Source organism: Alosa sapidissima, chromosome 8 (genome assembly GCF_018492685.1).
Source record: "Alosa sapidissima isolate fAloSap1 chromosome 8, fAloSap1.pri, whole genome shotgun sequence".
Classification (NCBI taxonomy): domain Eukaryota; kingdom Metazoa; phylum Chordata; class Actinopteri; order Clupeiformes; family Clupeidae; genus Alosa; species Alosa sapidissima.
In genome coordinates this window covers 29,291,039-29,312,076 of record NC_055964.1, presented here as the reverse complement: position 1 = coordinate 29,312,076, position 21,038 = coordinate 29,291,039, and the positions used below count along the sequence as shown (strand labels likewise).

The following is a 21,038-nucleotide window of genomic DNA, read 5'->3' as shown; positions in this document are numbered from 1 at the left end:
CTATTCCATTAGTATACTCTCTCAGCAGAGTATCTAGCTCTATTCCATTAGTATACTCTCTCAGCAGAGTATCTAGCTCTGTTCCATTAGTATACTCTCTCAGCAGAGTATCTAGCTCTGTTCCATTAGTATACTCTCTCAGCAGAGTATCTAGCTCTTATCCATTAGCCTTCACAGCCGAGTATACATCTCTCTCATGGACAGTGTTTCCTCTATGTTGATTTGGTAGTGGCGGCCCCCCACAGTTTAATTTTCTTCCACAATGATTTTCCAGGTTGTACTAAATTGTGATTAAATCTGGTTAGCATCATAAACACGCTGCGCTAATTTGCTAAAAACTGTTGCATTCAAGTTAATTCTGCAAACCTACCACCACACATAGAATTCAATTATGTGGGAAACACTGCATACAATAGTCGCAGTTGCTTTTCAAAATTCATTGTGCAGACCTGTTGTAGATTCTCCAAATATACAGCTCAATCACAACTGAAAATAATGGCTCATTGTGTGTGAATAGAGGTGAATACATATAATTATTTGTGTTGCAGCAAAGTGTCAGCTGTCAGTTCCTTGGGATGGGGGGACGGTGTGGGGGGGGATGGGAGTTCGGACAGGCCTGCCCCCACTGCTTAAAAAAATCCTAGAGGAAACACTGCATGGAGTATACTACATCTCTCTCTCATGGAGTATACTACATCTCTGTCCTCTACATCTTTTTCACAATAGAATATATACTAAATCTCTTTCACAACAGAGTATCCTAAATCTCTATCACAAAAGAATATACAAAATCTCTGTCACAACGGAGTATACTACATTTTTTTTAATCAGATAGTGGGTATAATGTATCCACAGTGAAGTTTCTCTGTTATGGTTTGGGGGAGAAATTGTGCTTGAATCAGTGTAATCCTCTGTAGTTTACCAACCACCTTTTTAACCTGAAAACGACTACTGTACTTGGTATAAGTGATGTTGCTTTAAAGGGAGTCAGCCCTATAGACGCAGTGACCTCTCCACTGCCCACCACCGTAGATGTGGTCGCATTGGCAGGCTCTGTGTTGGCGTGGCAGGACGAGGGCATTGAGGGCTCTGCTGAGTATTCTGCTGAGGCACAGAAAGGCAGAAGGAAAGCAAGCTTTCCTTCTCTTTGCGATTTGCTGTATGGGGCAACTTGAAGAGACGCTCTTCCTCTAGATGTGCAGAAACCACAATTTCCACGCTTCCTCCCACACCTGACAACAGGGAACACCAGCAAAGACCTGTCTATTTGTGTTGCACCAGCAGACAGACAGACAGAAATCCAAGAAGACAAACAGGCAGGCAGACAGACAGACAGATATCCATGCAGACCGAAAGACAATTAGATTAGAAGACATGTAGGCAGGTAGGTAAACAGAAAAACAGACACACTGAGAAATAAACTATTGTAATAAAAGCTCTGCTCATCTGCAGTTTAAATATCTAGAACGGAAGGTTTTCACACAGTGAAACACCTCACGAATTTCACCATGCCAAATTTGCCTCAGGGGCTTGGATGGCACAAAAGCAAGCCTTTTTGCAAGTTGAACTACTTAATGAAGATATGCAGGGGACTTTATGCCTCGACTAAGTTGATGTTTTTCCTCAACCTCAAGGTAAAAAAAAACAAAACAAAAAAAAAAACACTTTAATTCAAATGCAATAAGTTTAGACAGATCTTCGTCAGGCATTATAACATTTATTTGGGTGGAGAGTGGACACCGATAGAGGAAAACATGTGGCCACTAAAACACATGCAATACACACAAGGGAGTCTCTGTGTGTGTGTGTGTGTGTGTGTGTGTGTGTGTGTGTGTGTGTTTGTGTGTGTGTGTGTGTGTGTGTGTGTCTGTGTCTGTGTGTGTGTGTGTGTGTGTGTGTGTGTGTGTGTGTGTGTGTAGCTGTGTTAGACCTATAGCTTTGCTGCAGTGTGAAGCGGGGCCAAATGCAGCGCTGACATCATCACTCTTTTTCCTGCAGACTCATGCTGGAGCTCCGCCCCCCTCATCAGTGTGTAAATCAGCCTGCTGCTCACACTGCTACTCCTCAGGGCGAGCTCTGCAGCACACACACACACACACACACACACAGGCACACACTGTATTTTCCTTGTAGTGGAAAGTGCAGCAACATTCAGTTCCATATATTACAGTCAGTAACATTTGGTTACATTCATCACATATTGTTGCATTCAGTTACATACTTTATTCAGTTACATTCTATTTACCATGCATTACTATCAGTTGCATACATTACGTTCAGTAACACACATTACATTGAGTTAACGTTACCGACATTACGCTGCATTCAGTTACATACGTTACATTCAGTTATTATACAGCTCTTCACAATGCTAGTAGAACGCTCCATTGACTTGAATGGGATTTCACAACGTTCTATATTGTAATTATGTAATTAGCGCTGAAACATATAATTACCGTTGTTAATGGCAACAGGTTTTGTGCTCCTGATTTACATCTTTCATATCACTCCGTAAGTAGTCCGGTCACTTCTTGCATTGGAACTTCATTCAAAAGTGAAAGCAGACGGTTGATCAGCTGTGTTCTAAAGAATGTTTGATTCAAGTTCCGCATGTGTTGCAAACTATTTGTTTCTCAGCAAAAGCCATAACGAAACAGTAACAAATAAATGCAAAGAGACATATCATGTGGAGTTTATTTTTATTTCCGTTTTGGCAAGTAGCCGTATAATAAGCGGGATAATGTATGGAACGCCGGTCATTATTGGTTCCTTCAAGTCCCTTCAGGGTGAAGGAAGACCCTTCCACTGGTGCGCCGGGGTCCGGTTCGTCCTGTCGGGACTTATTTTCCCAAAAATGACCGGCGTTCCATACGTTACATATGTTACACTCAGTTACATACGTTACATTCAGTTACATACGTTACATTCAGTTACATATGTTACATTCAGTTACATACGTTACATTCAGGCACATATGTTACATTCAGTTATTTTTGCTTACATACGTTACATTATATTTCTCTTACATACGTTACAGTTATATGGAGCGAGAGTACGCAGGTAAATGCATGTAGGACTGGTTGGTGTGTGTGTGTGTGTGTGTGTGTGTGTGTGTGTGTGGTTGTACAGGTTTATGTTTATGTTTATAGTAAAGTCATATGTCATATGGCCTAAATTAGAAATATATCAGTTATTAATAGACTTAATTAACAGAATGATGACACTAACCAAATAGAACATATTAATTAGTTAGAAACAAAGTGGACAGATAAGTCTCGAGATGCTTTTTGAAGATCCCAAAACTATCACTAGAATGAAGAGCTGTAGGAAGATCATTCCACCAAGCAGGAGGAGTCACGGAGGAAAAGAGTCTTGACTGTGCCCCCTTTAGTGTGGCTGACGTAGCAGGCGCTCAGCAGAGTACCGCAGCGGGCTACAGGGGACATAGACCTGGGTCATGGAAGTAGGATAGCAATGGATCAGTAAGTGTCCATAGGGAAGGATATATAGTGAGGGTATGAGTGTGCATACAGTATACGGTGTGTGTGTCTCTATGCATATGATGCATTATATAGGTGTGTCTCTGTGTGTCTTTGTGTGTGTGTGTGTGTGTGTGTTTGTGTGTGTGTGTGTGTGTGTGTGTGTGTGTGTGTGTGTGTGTGTCTGTATGCATATGATGCATTATATAGGTGTGTCTCTGTGTGTCTTTGTGTGTGTGTGTGTGTGTGTGTGTGTGTGTGTGTGTGTGTGTGTGTGTCTGTATGCATATGATGTATTATATAGGTGTGTCTCTGTGTGTCTTTGTGTGTGTGTGTGTGTGTGTGTGTGTGTGAGTGTGAAAGATGCGCCATGTAAGTGAAGTGCTGTGTAGGTGGGTTAACATGAGGACAGACGACTGCAGCAAACTGAGCAGGAGGAAGTGGAAGGCTGCCAAGATGGCCAAGCCACCAGAGGACCACCTCTCTCTCTCTCTCTCTCTCTCTCTCTCTCTTTCTCTCTCTCCCTTCACACACACACACACCAATGTTGCTGTTAATACTGATCTACAGTCAGTGATACTGATACTGCTTTATACTGATCTACAGTCAATGATGCTGTTTTATGCTGATCTCGTGTCAGTGATGCTGATCTCCAGTCACTGATGCTGGTCACTAGTTAGAGATGCTGTTCTGTTGTTAGTGATGATGATCTCTAGTTAGTGATGCTGTTCTGTTGTTAGTGATGCTGATCTCTAGTTAGTGATGCTGTTTTATACTGATCTCCAGTCAATGATGCAGATTTCTAGTTACTGATGCTAATCTCTAATTACTGATGCAGATCTACAGTCAGTGATACTGATCTCTAGTTAGTGATGCTGTTTTATACTGATCTTTAGTTACTGATTTTGATCTGTAGTTACTGATACTGATCTCCAGTCAATGATGCTGTTCTAGTGATGCTGATCTTTAGTTACTGATACTGATCTCCAGTCAATGATGCTAATCTTTACTTATGCAGATCTTTAGTTACTGATTCTGATATTTAGTTAGTGATGCTGATCTCTAGTTAGTGATGCTGTTCTCTAGTTAGTGATGCTGATCTCCAGTCAGTGATGCTGATTTACAGTCAGTCAGCTGTTTTTTTATGTCGTTAACCTCCAATCAGGTTGCTGATGCTGTCTATTGTGGTTTACTGAGCTTTTGTTAGTGTTAGTGTTCTTGTGGGTTCCAATTCTGATACTGCAGTATTTCTGTGAGGACACACCAACCTGACACTATCAACTTGCAGAGAACACAGTCTGCAGACTTTGAGGCATTACACCGCCCTCTCCTGGTAGTACAGTGTATAAAAATTAAATATTATGTGTGTGTGTGTGTGTGTGTGTGTGTGTGTGTGTATGTGTGTGTGTGTGCTTATGTGTGTGTGTGAGAGAGTCAGTGGTGATTGGTGTATGGGATAGTATATTGAGGGGATTGTTTTGTCTTCCAGACTGGACGCCCTTGAGATTTACCTGCCAGAACAGCCACCCCTGTTGCCAGGCAGCCTGACAGAAATTAGTGTGTGTGTGTGTGTGTTACTGTCTGTGTGTGTGAGTTTGAAACCGTATGAGATGTTTGTGTGATTGATTGTGTGTATCTGTGTGTGTATGTATGTATGTATGTGTGTGTGTGTGTGTGTGTGTGTGTGTGTGTAAACTGGCTGTGTGAGTTTCTGTAAAGTGTGTGGCTCCAGGCTCAGCCCAATTAATAGCAGGTCCTGTTAGCTCCCCCTGCTGGTAGTTATTAAGTGTTATTCCCCTCTCACCTGTTGATTGGCAGGCTAGGAGCACCTAAGACCTGAGAACTGGCAGGACAGCCTTTTATAAGACACCAGGCTGACACACATAGGTGTTCTATTAGTTGGTGTTAGGGTTAGCTCTATACACATAATAAAAAGTGTTCTATTAGTTAATGTTTGGGTTAGCTCTATACACATAATAAAAAGTGCTCTATTAGTTAATGTTAGGGTTAGTGCTCTATACATATAGAACATGCTCTATTAGTTAATGTTAGGGTTAGCTCTATAAACATAATAAAAAGTGTTCTATTAGTTAATGTTAGGGTTAGCTCTATACACATAATAAAAAGTGCTCTATTAGTTAATGTTAGGGTTAGTGCTCTATACATATAGAACGTGCTCTATTAGTTAATGTTTGGGTTAGCTCTATACACATAATAAAAAAGTGCTCTATTAGTTAATGTTTGGGTTAGCTCTATACACATAATAAAAAAGTGCTCTATTAGTTAATGTTAGGGTTAGCTCTATACACATAATAAAAAAGTGCTCTATTAGTTAATGTTTGGGTTAGCTCTATACACATAATAAAAAAGTGCTCTATTAGTTAATGTTTGGGTTAGCTCTATACACATAATAAAAAGTGCTCTATTAGTTAATGTTAGGGTTAGCTCTATACACATAATAAAAAGTGCTCTATTAGTTAATGTTTGGGTTAGCTCTATACACATAATAAAAAGTGCTCTATTAGTTAATGTTTGGGTTAGCTCTATACACATAATAAAAAAGTGCTCTATTAGTTAATGTTTGGGTTAGCTCTATACACATAATAAAAAAGTGCTCTATTAGTTAATGTTTGGGTTAGCTCTATACACATAATAAAAAAGTGCTCTATTAGTTAATGTTTGGGTTAGCTCTATACACATAATAAAAAGTGCTCTATTAGTTAATGTTAGGGTTAGTGCTCTAACCCCCCCCCCCACACACACACACCACCACTCTCATTTTCACCTCATATGGCCATCCATTACTGGCTACATGGCTATATGGGGAAACATTGTGACTGTAGCCGCTTGCTGTAAGGCCTCATGTGGTTAATGACTTGAGAGTTTATTGTTTTGGTTTCATTGTTTGTTTGTTTGCTATTTTTCATCCTCTGCACATCTTGTGCACCGTAAACAAACCTGCATCATTTCCCACCACAAGCCCTTCAGCAGTTTTTCCATCTTTGTGGACCCGATCTCACTGTGTGTGTGTGTGTGTGTGTGTGTGTGTTTGTGTGTGTGTGTGTGTGTGTTTGTGTGTGTGTGTGTGTGTGTGTGTGAGAGTGTTTTAAATGTGGTGTTGTGTCTGTAATGTCTCCCAGGAGGATAGATTGGCTCAGTCCAAATTACTGCAGTGGACATAACTCATCTAACTGGACGTGCTCTTCTGCTGTCTCCCGTTCCTCTTAGCTTCCTATGAGACGCTCCTGCTAAACCCAGTCAGCAAACATCATTTCGCTGTACAGAGGGTGTGCGGTACTTAATGTGGGAGAGTTAAATTAACTTTCTCCAATACTATTGCATGTGGTATACGTACAAATGTGTGTGTGTGTGTGTGTGTGTGTATGCTGTCCCATCCATAGACCCATCTATGAGTAATATTAATGAGATGTAAATGGATCCAGACGCAACTCATCTGATAGTCTGTCTCTCAATGATGGAGTAGTGGGGGATCTGCTCAGTTCTGTCTTTTAAACAAGCAGAGGACGATTCCTCTGATCTTACCCATGATTCTTCTCTCTTCTTTTAAAACCACCAGCAACCAACGGCCATACCCTGCAGTGGCCACCCCAATCCTCACTTCTCCCCTCCTTTATGTCTGCCCCCCTCTTCCCTCTCCCCTCTCTCCTCCTCTCACTCATCCCCCACTCTCTCCTCCTCATCCTCTCTCCCTTCTTCTCTTTTATTCTCTCCCTCTCTCTCCTCCTCCCCTCCCCTCTCTCTCTCCTCCTCCTCTCCCTCTCTTTCCTCCTCTCTTTCCCTCTCTCCTCCTCCTCTCCCTCTCTTTCCTACTATCTCTCCCCCTCTCTCCTCCCCCTCTTTCCTCCTCTCTCTCCTCCTCCTCTCCCTCTCTTTCCTCCTCTCTCTCCTCCTCTCCCTCTCTTTTCTCCTCTCTCTCCCTCTCTTTTCTCCTCTCTCTCCCCCTCTCTCCTCCTCCTCTCCCTCTCTTTCCTACTCTCTCTCCCCCTCTCTCCTCCCCCTCTTTCCTCCTCTCTCTCCTCCTCTCTCCTCCTCCTCTCTCTCCTTTTTTCTCCTCCTCCTCCTCTCCTCTATGTTTCACTCACTCATCCATGTCCTCAGATCACCCCCAGATTCTCTACTGCATAGCCCCCGCCCCCCGCCCCCCCCCCCCTCCCCCCACACCAGACATGGCATGAGGAGACAAACGCTCATCAGTGACGCAACTCAGCCCACTGCTGCATTGCACTGCAACACGCCCTCCACCCCCACAAACCACACCCTCACAGCTCAGGGCCACACACACACACACACACACTTCACTCAATCTTGAATGCCCAAACACAAACACACACTTTGCTCAATTTCACACACACACACACACACACACACACACACACACACACATGTGAACAGAATGTGACTGATTAAGTGAGCAAAGTGTACATGTGTGTGTCTGGGTGTTACCAATTGAGCAAAGTGTTAATGTTTCTGGGCATTAAAGATTGAGTAAAATGTGTGTGTGTATGTGTGTCTGTCTGGGCTTTTGAGATTGAGTAAAGTGTGTGTGTGTGTGTCTGTGTCTTGGTGTGTGAAATTGAGCAAAGTGTGCGTTTGTGTTTGGGCATTCAAGACTGAGTGAAGTGTGTGTGTGTGTGTGTGTGTGTGTGTGTGTGTGTGTGTCTGGGCTTACAAACTGACTAAAGTGTGTGTGCGCGTCTGGGCATTCGAGATTAAGTGAAGTGTGTGTGTCTGAGTGTTTGAGATTGAGTAAAGTGAGTGTGGGTGTCTGGGTGTTCAAGATTGAGTAAAGTGTGTGTATGTGTGTGTGTGTGTCTGTGTGTGTGTGTGTGTGTGTGTGTGTGTGTCTGGGCGTTTGAGATTGAGTAAAGTGAGTGTGTGTGTCTGGGTGTTTAAGATGGAGTAAAGTGATTGTCTGTGTCTGGGCATGAGTGTTTGTGTGTGTGTCAGTGTTTAATTTTTCCCCACCTGGATAAAGAAGGCAAACTATTATTCAAGCCTTTTGCAACAGGACTCAGGGTTTGATACCTAAGTTGCGAGTCTGTTGCTTTGGATAAAAGCGTCCCCCTCCCACACACGCACGCACGCACGCCCACACACACACAGTCTCACTCAATCACTCTTCTGTTCTGTTCAGGTTCCCATTTGATAACATCACACTTAGGAGTCGTTATGGGTGGAATAGAAATTCAAATAATGTCTCATTGCTCTTTCGAGAAACGTGGCCTTGCCAGAGTGTTTTGTACCCTGAGATGGTGCCAGACTAATGTATGGGGCAGTATTGAGCCCCTCAGCAGTTTGGGCGTGGACACTCTGCATTTACTTGACAAGATTTAAAGCTGCAGTGCTGAGGTTTTGGCCTCGGTGAAGAACATTTCAGCCGAAATGGCACAGCCGTAGCCAAACGCTTTGGCTCCTCTTAATTGCACCTGCACTTAGCGATTGGCCATGAGAGCCGCTGTGCTAATGAGGACAGACAGAGGGCCCAGTGGACGCTGTGACCTCTCCATCTCTCACCTGAGGCCAGAGCTCCTCTAAACTCTCCAGGACTTGCCAGGGGGGGTTTAATGCAGGAGATGGGCTCAAACACAAATAATAGATGTTCTCATTTACTGTGAGCCGTTCGACCTCTCCATCAAGGTTTAACGCAGTGCTTCTAAATCTGAGTCATTCAGACCTCATTTACATGTAGTCAATACAGCACTCTATCTATCTCTCTCTCTCTATCTATCTATCTATCTATCTATCTATCTATCTATCTATCTATTTATCTATCTATCACCATGTGCACTAGTTGCATTGTAGTCCTTTCAATATGCTTTTTCAGGCCTACTTTTACTGTAATTACAGTTTTTCTCAGTCGCTTTGGTGCTTTTCTCACATCACTATTAACATTTGCACAGCAGTTAATGCATTTTTCAAAACAATTAGTGCAAACTGCAAAACCTAGTAGATAACCTGCAAAAAGCACATCACTTGCTCAAAATGAATAGTCCATTCCTCAAAAGCAAGTATTTATGTCAATGAAACTGCCAGTGTCATCAAAATGAGAAGTCTTGACACCATCGTTTATGAACAAGATAGTCAAATGGCTTTGTCATGTTTTCATTACGGCAGTTTATGCTCTCAGTGTTTTCCCTGCCTGGCTGCTTTAGCTGTTGGTTGCAGCAGCTTGTGCTAGGTAAAACCGATTGTTTTTGTTTTTATTAGTACTGACGGTACTCAGTGACCTCGAGAAACAGAGATCTATGTGAAAGATCCCCAGATTTCTCCTCAAATAGGCCTCAAATACTGTTGGGACCTCTGAAGATATGAACCCCTCCATGATGCAGTGGATGCAAGACACCCCATCACAGATGCTAAGGGCCCATCACACATCAGACTCATCAGGATGCTAAAGGCATGTCATAGATGCAGACTCCTTAGGATGCAAAGGGCCCATCACAGATGCAGACTCCTCAGGATGCTAAAGGCATGTCACAAGGCAGACTCTTCAGGATGCTAAAGGCATGTCACAAGGCAGACTCTTCAGGATGCTAAAGGCATGTCACAGATGCAGACTCCTCAGGATGCAAAGGGCCCATCACAGATGCAGACTCCTCAGGATGCAAAGGGCCCATCACACAGCAGACTCCTCAGGATGCAAAGGGCCCATCACACAGCAGACTCCTCAGGATGCAAAGGGCCCATCACACAGCAGACTCCTCAGGATGCAAAGGGCCCATCACACAGCAGACTCCTCGGGATGCAAAGGGCCCATCACACAGCAGACTCCTCAGGATGCAAAGGGCCCATCACACAGCAGACTCCTCGGGATGCAAAGGGCCCATCACACAGCAGACTCCTCAGGAGTCCTATGATGAAAGGAAGAATGGTGAGGCAGTGTGGATCGGGACGTGTCCCAAAGGTAGTCCTTATGTGGACAGTCGTTTAGATTATAGTTCTATGTGTGGACAGTAGTATTTATTTTATGTGGACAGCCATATTAATATTATGTGGAGGGTAGTTAATGGGTTAGTTGCATGTGGACACAGTCATGTTTGTTGTATGTGGACAGTGGTGGAAAAGTTATGTATTATGTAGACAGTGGTGTTGCATGCCGCACACACACACCAGGGTGTCCCCAAGATAGACTAGGTCCGGTGCCCCGGTCCATGCGGTGTCCTTGGGAGCGACACTGAGAAGGCCTCTCAAGATGAGGTGTGTGTTGATCTGGGCTGCCAGCACCCCCTGGTGGACATTAGGAATCATCTCACCTTGATCATGTGTATCGTACGAGTGTTTTGAGAAGCCTAAAATAATCATTCTTCATTTCTTTTAATATATTTTTTTTCCTGGATGCTCCCATTGTTTCACCTGGCTGATTCTCAGTTTGGTGAAATACAATTCTGTGATAACTTACAGACATCATTGCAGTTTATAGATGTATGAGTGTGTTGTGTGTTTGGTGGTTTTTGAGTTACATGATTTTTGGTGGTGATTATAATGTGAGATGTGAGTTATGGCAGTGGTGATGGTCTGTGTGTGTGTGTGTGTGTGTGTGTGTGTGTGTGTGTGTGTGTGTGTGTGTGATTGCCAGCTAGCTAGGCCTGCTCTTTGTTTCTGGTTTGTCTCCCCTGTTCAGGTGCGCTTGTGGGTGGGGCCATCTCCTTGGGGCGAATGCCATACACCAGCGCACAAGTTTGCTCGGGCTTTTTAGGTAGTCGCTCCCGTTACTCCAGCAGACCTTTTGCTTCTCGTTACTTTTGACGAGACACGCAACACGCACACGTGCCACATTCCACTCACTGCAACACCCTTTCACAACTAAACACTGACCCGCTCCTGTCCGACCCGTTTTTTTCACTTGTAATTTGACATGAATGCTACGTACACCTAGCCTCCCCTCTCATTGTTGCGGCTTCTTTGAGGCCTTAACAATGTGCATGTTAGTTGTGTGAGTTGTGTGAGTGGTGTGTGTGTGTATGTGTGTGCTTGTTCAGTGATATTGTGAAGACCTGGTGCATGCCACTGGTCCTCGGGTTTGTGTATGTATTGTACTGCATTCTTAATATTTGTGTCCCTGTACCATTTTGGACATAAATAAATGGTTAAAATGTGTGTGTGTGTGTGTGTGTGTGTGTGTGTGTGTGTGTGTGTGTGTGTGTTTGGTGAGTGGGCAGTGTTGGAGTGAAGTGAGTGGAGAGAGTATAACTGAACACAGTTGATAAACACAGCTCAGGAGCATAACTTTGCCAACACCTGACTAGGGTGCAACGCCTGTGATTATACAGTAGTGGCTACAAGAGTCACATCAGGTTCACACTATATATGTGGGCGGTGGTAGTGTAGTGATTAAGGAGCTAGGCTAGCATGCAGTAGTCTGAAAAGTTGTGGGTTCAATTCCCGCCTTCCACCGTTGTGCCCTTGAGCAAGGCACTTAACCTTGAGTTGCTCCAGGGACAATGCAATCTCTGGTAATATAGTTGACATATGTAAGTCACTTTGGACTAAGTGTCTGCTAAATGCCTAAGTACAAATATTCGCCTTATTCACCTGGCGGACAGAACGAGGCTACAGGGTACATTTGCCATTACACCTCAGTCCAGCAGATGGTGGAGGTAATGCACTCCGTTTGCAAACTGCCAAAAAAAGCTTGCCGAAAAAGAGGGTTGGCTGGCCTGTTCTTCTTCAGTGAGTTTTTTTTGGCAGTTTGCAAACGGAGTGCATTAGTCTCGTTCTGGTGAATAAGGCAAATTCACTCCAGTTCTATTGCCCTTCTGTCCAGTTCTGTTGCCCTTCTGCACCTGTGTCTCTGATGTGACAGCTTGGTCGGTGTGTTACAGCGCCCTCTGTTGGGGCGGAAACTAACTTCTGTAAGAACTACTGCAATGTATATATATATATATATATATATATATATATATATATATATATATATATATGACTTTTTCATTACAGTTTTTCCTTTGTTGCTTTGGTGCATTTCTCAAATCAGCATGTTTAAACAACGGTTTGTGCATTTCTCAAAACAATTAGTGCAGACTGCACCCCACAGTGGATTACATGCAAATGTATGTATGTTGCTTAGAATGCCTAGTTTACAGTATGTCTCCAAAGCAAATTTATGTCAATGAAACTGTCAGTGCAATCAGAACAAGTCCATGCCATTGTTTGTAAACAAGATTGTCAAACTATTTTGTCTTGTTGTCAATATGACAGTTTACCCAATAAGTATTTTTAAAAAATGCACAAGGCAGCACTATTTCCTGTGTGACGTAGCTATTTCAAAATGACAAAGTTACACATTATTGTGCGTATGTGTGTGTGTGTGTGTGGGGGGGGGGGTATTGCTAGAGACTGGACTCAAATGTTCTACTTCAATGTACTGTTCATGCTGAAATTAGCTGCCGGACATTGTTACAATATAAAGAGAACATATATTTATGTATTATATACTGTTACAATATAAAGAGAACATTTACAATACGTGTATTTATGTATTATATATACTGTTACAATAATATAAAGAGAACATTTACAGCATTTTTACAGTGCATTACAGTTATGACAATTAATTATTTCAACAGTTCAAGTGGTCTAGGACTATTCAGCATGGAACCAGTATAATGTATTTTTAACAATGTGACATTAGTAACTAAAAATGTAAAAAAAAAAAATTTGCTGTTTCTGAGATTGGTAGAAATTGCTTTTATGATGTGCACAAGTTATACGTTCAAACAAGCAGTTTTGAGAATAGAAATTGTAATAGAAAATGCACCAAAGCATTAAGAAAAGAAAAAACTGTAATAGATCAATCTGGAACTCTCACCTGGAACCCACTTTGAAACCTAAGTAATGAATAAACCCTTAAGTGAAATATGATGAGAGTGATGCATGGAGCCTGTAGGCCCATAGCCCATATATCAGACTGTCACCGTTTGAGATCTATTCATCTTATTGGGAAGAGTGCAAATGGCTTGGTTATTGCTCACTCACTTTATTGAGGTTACTGCCTCAGAGATATTATCATACACTGTATAAAATAGACAAGGGTGTAAGGAGGACTTTAAATGAGAAGCATAGACTACAGGTAGTGACCAAAACACAGATATACTGTTTACCATAAATAAACATTCATAAATGCTAAAATCTCAGAAAGATGGTAAGGAACCCCACATTTGTAGCTAATGGGTTATTTCTGAAAGTTGGACAAGTGGCTTAGTACTTTTTAGATGAAAACGGTGTGGAAAACAGTAGATTAAAAAAGCTGATGAAATCCGAGGAAACTTTCCAAGAGGAACAGGCTACATTTACTCATATGTTCGAAGTTGAAGGATGGGGAATCCCTCTCTCAACTGATGTCACGGCCGACGTGCCCGCGCCCAATTCCGCATGCAGGAAGGCGCGGTCGCTCGCGCCACCGCGAGAACACACTTTTCCCAGGCACGCGTTTTTTTCCCCACAGCACCGGAACTGTGATGTCCAGGACGGAGTACTGTACCTCCCGCCCCTGGTGTTTATGTATATATTTATTTATTTATCGCCCGAATACCCAACGCAATGAGTCGCTGGATTCCTACGAAAAAGGAGAAATACGGTGTTGGTAAGTTCAGACTGGCGCATTGGTTTATCGTTTGGGCTGAAAACTGTAGCTGACTTCATGCCTCTCGCTGCGTTCCCCAGCCTGTCGGTCTGTCTGTCTGGGACCTTCCCAAGTCAAACTTAACTCTGAAGTAAAACTGTCCGTTTCGCCCTGCTACCTGCAGTTCTCTTTACGTGTCATGTTGCAAAACTAAATTAATCACAAAGTGAAGTTGAACTGACACTGTCACGCTACTAAGTTTGGTCTAAGTTGCCTACCTGCTCCTGCTGCCGCTGTCGTAGAAGTCTTCTGAGGCATATCTAAGTTATATTTCAGAGTTAAACGTGTAGAATCTGAATTAAACACGGTCCGTTACATGTGTCGAAGGTAAAGTTATTTTGTAGCCAAAGCATAGACTGTTGCTGAATACTGCAGCGTCGTGTCGCAACAGATGATGAGGAAAGCGTAGTAGTAAACAGTGGGGAAGTGGTGGGCATACCCACCCTTTCAGTGAATGATAGAACGTTATTTTCCTCAGACTTTGCACGAGAATGAGGTGAAATGGAGCGTTTTCATAGTTTGGTATGCCGCACTAACTGACTTCTGAAGAAGATCCACTGATTTAAGTGAGCTAGTGACATATGCAAATGACTTCATTGTTATAAAGTAACGGGTTGTAACCTGAAAGTTGTGGCGTGACTGAACGTGCTGCCTACAAAGTTTCAGAATGTTAAAAATACGACTGACTGGAATAAGAGAAACGATGCATTGGCAAAAAAACTATTTGAAGCAGTAGGTTAGCCTACACATATGTGGTCTGTGTTGGTGTTCAGTTCCCCAACTGGTCGTCTGTGATATGATAAAGGCTATGAGCCAAAATTCTCCTGTTCGTATCTGTACAGTGGAATGTGTGTTTCTGAGGCTTCGTGCTAGGCGAAGCCTTTGGGTGTTTCGCAGTGGGTTGCTCTTAGACCAGACAGCCAGGGTTGGCCAACTCCGATGAGCTAACGTGCTTCTGAGGAATGTCCCTGTTTGCTCATTCACTACTGCCCAGGTAGGCCCTTCAGTAGGATACAATGAGTGTCTGCCTGTACTAGCTAGACAGGCCGTGCCCTGGCCGAGATGGTCTTTCTGTAAGTGCCCTGACCATGTGAGCGGCGAGCTGTCACTCTGCGATCCGCTAGTGGCCTGTGGCGGTTGTGTGTGCAGCGCTTCCACAGAGCAGTATCTGTAAAGGAGTGGCAGCTCACCCTCGCAGTGGACTTTGTCACCCAGACAGAAACACAATAGTCCTGGAGTTTAGTAACAGGAATATCTTATGTATGTAATTAATAAATACACATTGAGTGGTTGTTGGTGTTGGTCAGTGATCATCATCCATGGTATCCTTGTGAATGAAGCTTCAGTGATCAGTTTTATCAGTGAAGTGTGGTAGAAGTGAGAACTGTGTGTGTTTGAGTGTGTGTGGTAGCATTAGTGTGACTGAAAGCTGTGTGTGTGTCTGTGTATGTCAGTGTGAGTGTGTAACTCTGACTAAGCGACTGATTTGCTGATTCGAGTGAAGCTGATTGGTTGATGTGAGACTGTAGCTGGCCTGAGGCCCTCTGCATGGTTTTCCAAGCTCTCTGCTCTGTAAATGTTTTCTGTGCTTCTGTTTTGGACACATCATTCAGCACTATTTAATTTCACACTGATAACCAGTGTTTAGCTTCACACACTGCATAATGTCACTGACTAGTTTATTCAGAATGTGTATGTTTGTATATGCCTGGCATTTACATTTAGCAAGTGCAGGGGGGGGGGGGGGGGGGCATTTTTAGTTCTATAGCTAAACTTATCAGGCGTAGATGTGTGTAAAGATAGATGTCTGGAAAGGACATATGGGTGTGAAACAAGCCATAGGGAAGTAAACCACAGAGAAGCTCCTCTTTATGCCAGACTGTGACTCACACACACACACAAACATACACAGAATAAATAGCAGAACTGCAGTGGAAGTGACACAGGTGGCCTCCCAAGATGGCAGACCCATGTTTGTCGCCACCAGACTGGCCTTATATTTCCCATACTGGCCTTATATCTCCTATACTGGCAGACCTGCGTTGGCAAAATGGCATTAGCAGACCTGGCAGACTGGCATTAGCAGACCTGTGTTGGCAGACTGTTGTTAGCAGGCCTGTGTTGGCTCACTGGCATTAGCAGACCTGTGCTGGTAGTATGGTGTTAGCAGACCTCTACTGGTAGAATGGCTTTAGCAGACCTCTACTGGTAGAATGGCATTAGTAGATCTGCGTTGGCAAACCTGCGTTAGTAGATCTGCGTTGGCAAACCTGCGTTGGTAGACCTGCACACTGCTGAGAGTGTGTGTCACATTTGTCAAGTGCTCCATTCTGCTGTGTGTGTGTGTATCACGTTTGCTCCATGTTGTCATTCTGTTGGCAGGACCCCAGCACAGTGCCTGCTGTCACTGTTTCCCTCCGTGTCACTGAGTCTGTCGAACACTGTTGCCTTTGAGCCGAGGCTTGGACTCTGGGAGAGAGAGGGGCCTTCTGGCCCTGAGAGAGGAGGGAGAGAGAGAAAAGGGTGAGAAAGAAAGATGAGAGAGAAAGATGAGAGAGAGAGAGAGAGAGAGAGAGAGAGAGAGAGAGAGAGAGAGAGAGAGAGAGAGAGAGAGAGAGAGAGAGAGAGAGAGAGAGAGAAAAGGGTGAGAAAGAAAGATGAGAGAGAGAGGAGAGAGAGAGGGGAGACAGAGAGAGAGAGACAGAGAGAGGGAGGGGGGGTCCTTATGAGTCAGGCCTGGGAGATGGGGCTGCTTTAGATATACAGGAGTGTTGCAGAGAAACGCCTGTCAACATTAACACATTCTCTGTATTCATTTGCCAAAGCCAGCCACCATTTTCCTGGTGTTACCCTCTCATATGGAGACCCAAGCAGTTCTGACCTCAGCATGCTGGAAATGCCCCAGTCGGAGGTTCCTGCTAGGTGAAAATGCTCCAGTCTGTTGTGGTGCTTGGTGAAATGTCCCACTGATACTCACTCCTACCCCTCTGGCAATACACACTTCTGACACTCACACATTTCACACACGCACACACACACACACACACACTCGCATTTCAATTCTTTATTTGGATTGACAAGTAGGATAAGTATCATAACAAGATCCAAATTTAGCTTACAGTTTTACTCAGTTGCTTTGGTGCATTTCTCAAATCAGCATTAACATTTGCACAACAGTTAGTGCATTTCACAAAACAATTAGAGCAAACTGCACTGCATAGTGGACTACCTGCAAAGGCGCGTATTTTGCTCAGAATGCTTTGTTTATGCCTCAAAAGCAGATATTTATACCAATGAAACTGTCAGTGCAATCAAAATGACAAGACCTGACATTGTGTATGTTAAGATAGTCAAACTGTTTTGTCTTGTTGTCAATATGACAGTTTACTCTGTAACTCTGTAAGTATTTTCTAACGAAACATGCACAGGGCAACACTGTTTTCTTTTTCAAAATTACAAAGTGACACATTATTGTGTGGAGGGGGTTGATTGCAAGACAGTGGATATGTTTCAAAGTTTTCTCTGTTGACAGACATTGTGACAGTATAAAGAAAACAAAGGCCTTTACAACACTGTGCAAATATAAAATGAGCAATATACAGTAAAACACCCCTTAGTCAGAGCTGTGCTCCACCATACATCGTTCTATATATCCTCTATACATGGAGTTTGTACACAGAGTTTTGAGAATTTCAATTCTGATCTGAACTGAGACAAACTGTAAAAGGAGTTTCTCTCAACAGCAAGTTTAACTCTATGATATGCACATTAGGGTAAAGGTGACACACACACACACACACACACACACACACACACACACACACACTCACATATACGCACATTCACTCACAGACACACACGTGTGTGTGTGCAGCAGCGTTTACACTGGAAACAGTAGTGTGTTATGAGGACAGTGTGTGTGTGTAATGTTTAGTATTGATGGGTTATGTGGTATAAGACTCACACTGTGTGTGTGTGTGTGTGTGTGTGTGTGTGTGTGGGTGTGTGTGTGGCATTAGTGAGGGCTGTAATCTCTTTAGCTGGGCGTGAGTAAGAAATAGCAGGAGGCCCACGCCAGTACAGGCCTGTCATGAAATGCAGCCTCCGGCAACACACTTCTAACACACACACACACACACACACATACACTCAGTCACTCACAAACACACACATACACACACACACACACTATGCACTCACTCTCTCTCTTACACATGCACTCACACAGACACACACCAACACATGTATACGCACACACACACACACACACACACACACACACACACACACACACACACACACCCTCGCACATCTGACAAACATGTCAGGACAAGGCCCACTCCGTTACTCTCAGCCCTCATTCTCTCTTATTCCTCCCCTCTCTCTCTGCCTTGCACTCTTTTTTTCTATCTCTCCATCTCTCTCTTGTTCTCTTCCTCTCTCCCTCCCTCTCTCCCTCTAGTTGATTCCAATGGGTTTTGTCCTCTTTCTCTTTCTCTATCTCCTCTCTATCTTTCCATGTCTCTCACTCATTATCTTTCTCTCTTTCTCTCTCTCTTTCTATCTTTCCATGTCTCTCACTCCTTCTGTTTCTCTTTCTCTCTCCCTCTCTCCCTCCCTCTAGTTGATTGGAGTGTGTCTGTGCTCTTTCTCTCTCTGTAGTATTTTCCTGTATGATCTCACCTGCCCATGTTTGGATCTGAGCTTTAACCCTTCAGCAGGGCCTGAGAGTACTGAGTGTCAAGAGACTGATATGAGAGCCCCCTCTCACTCTGTGTGTGTGTGTGTGTTTGTGCCAGTGTTTGTGTGTGTTTGTGCCTGTGTGTGTGTGTGTGTGTGTGTGTGTGTGTGTTTGTGCCAGTGTGCTTACCCTGTGAAAACATGATGTTTTCCACACCAATAACATACACCATGCCTTACACTACCTATCCTGCAACAATTTCCAACACACTCACACACACATGTGGTGGGGGTTGGCGAAGTATTGATGCCTTTTCTCAATAAACCCTGACAGTGGCCTACATAACAGCTGTAGGGGGCGGTCCTGAACAATTGGCCCAGATATCCGTCCAATCAGATCGTCTCAGGGAACTGTACTCTGCCACTTCCTTAAGGGGTGCTGGTCACACCTTCATGTTTGAGAGACTCATTTCTTCCCGTGTCTCTTTCTTTCTCTCTCTCGGCCCTCTCTCTCTTTGTTTACCATTCTTTTTCTCTCTCCATCTCTCTTTGTCTCTCTTTCTCCCTCTCTCTCTCTGTCCCCCATCTCTCCTCCACTTTCTCTTGGTCTCTTGCTCCCTCTCTTTCTCTGCCTGTCCTCCCTCTGCCTCTCTCCCTCTCTCTCTCCCTCCCTCTTTCTCTCCCTCTCCATCTATCTCTCTGCCTCCCTCTCTCTCCCTCTCCATCTCCCTCTCTCTGCTTCTCTCTCTCTCCCTCTCCATCTCTCTCTCTCTGCTTCTCTCTCTCTCCCTCTCCATCTCTCTCTCTGGCTCTCACTCTACTACTGATTTGATAATGTGTATAAAATGATAATGAACGGCAAAAAAGTACCATCCTAGCTAATATGAATGACAACGTCCACACATAAACTATTAACGATAACGTCATGAAGAACAATGTTGTTGGGGATCACTTTCAGAGCGATTTTGAGAATGATACAAAGCTGATTCAGAATCCATCAAATTTTAGTCATCACATTCATCAACACAAGGAGAGACTTTCCTTATCGTTGGTCAATATAGAAGCTTTTATCTTCTATATCTTCTTTTATAGTTATAGTTATCTTTATAGTTATCGTTCCTGGTGTGAAAGGCCCTTAATTCTCACAATGCAAAAGGAAATTCTGTTTCAACCTCTTGTGTGCAGAAGGAGCATACCCTCTCTTTTCCTGATAGCCATGTTTATTTATGACTACCTTTTTCAGTGGCCAATATGTGGTCATTTAGTCCATACCTAGTGATTGCTTTCCAAATATTGGGGTACTCTGGAATACTCTGCCACTTTATAATCTTGTTCCATAGTCTGGTACATTTCTAATTTGCTTTGGGTTTTTTGATAGTATTTTTCCAGTCAATATAATTTTCTATTTTTTTTTAAATTAGTTTCAGGCATATTGTCTTTTCTGGGTTATATTTCCCTATGGTGGCAGAACTGTGGTTCAGGACAAGTTGACAAGTTGACCTTTTCAAACCTCTGCTCTTGGCACCAAAGAGCTTGCAATGTGTATGATTTTTTGGATCATTGGACTTTAAATGAATATACAATTAGATTACTCTTTTTTTTTGTATTCTGCAATTTTGGAGTGTTTTAGTTTCCCAATTTTGAAATTCTTGATTCCATAATGGTCCCCAGATTGGAGTGATTGGTTTGTTTATGTCACTTTTTACTTCAGGTAGGCTATTTCCTGTTGTGTTGTTGTTTTGATTGTGTAGAGAACTCTTTCATTGCTTTGTCTTTTAATTCAGGTATAGCTTGATTCAATTGCCAGTAGAATTGTATAATTTTTTTTTTTGGACAGGACAGTGAAGACAGACAAGAAGTGAGTGGGAGAGAGAGAGAAAGGGGTGGGATCAGGACATAACCACAGGTCGGACTCGAACCTGGGACCCCAGTGGGTGCTCGGATCAGTTCATGGTATAGGCGTTGTAGCCTGCTGAGCTACAGCGCCCCACCCCCCAGAATTGTATGAATTTGTGTGTTGAATAATTGTGTTGTTTAATTTGAAGTTTGACTTGGTGCCATGATACCTGGATCTATTTTGGACTATCTTGATTTGTGTTTTAACCATATTTATTTAGTATCTAATATTTAGGTCCAATAGGTTTAGACATTATGATATCATTGTACAGATTGTCTGCAAATAACATGCACTTTACCTCTGAGTCTTTAAGGTGAGATCCTGGAGTTGATGGACTATT

General features: G+C 43.2%; 2 protein-coding genes across 3 annotated transcripts in view; one reads left to right on the top strand and one right to left on the bottom strand.

The window, feature by feature from the left end:
* The window catches only part of LOC121714945 (tripartite motif-containing protein 16-like), a 1,397,702-nt gene that overhangs the window by 1,299,265 nt on the left and 77,399 nt on the right, over positions 1-21,038 (bottom strand). The window lies entirely within an intron of this gene.
* Positions 13,910-21,038, top strand: part of dock5 (dedicator of cytokinesis 5) — a 47,529-nt gene continuing 40,400 nt past the window's right edge. The window contains exon 1 of the mRNA XM_042100147.1: positions 13,910-14,082. Within this exon, the coding sequence (XP_041956081.1) occupies positions 14,040-14,082 (43 nt within the window). The 5' untranslated portion in view covers positions 13,910-14,039. The remainder of the gene's footprint in view (positions 14,083-21,038) is intronic.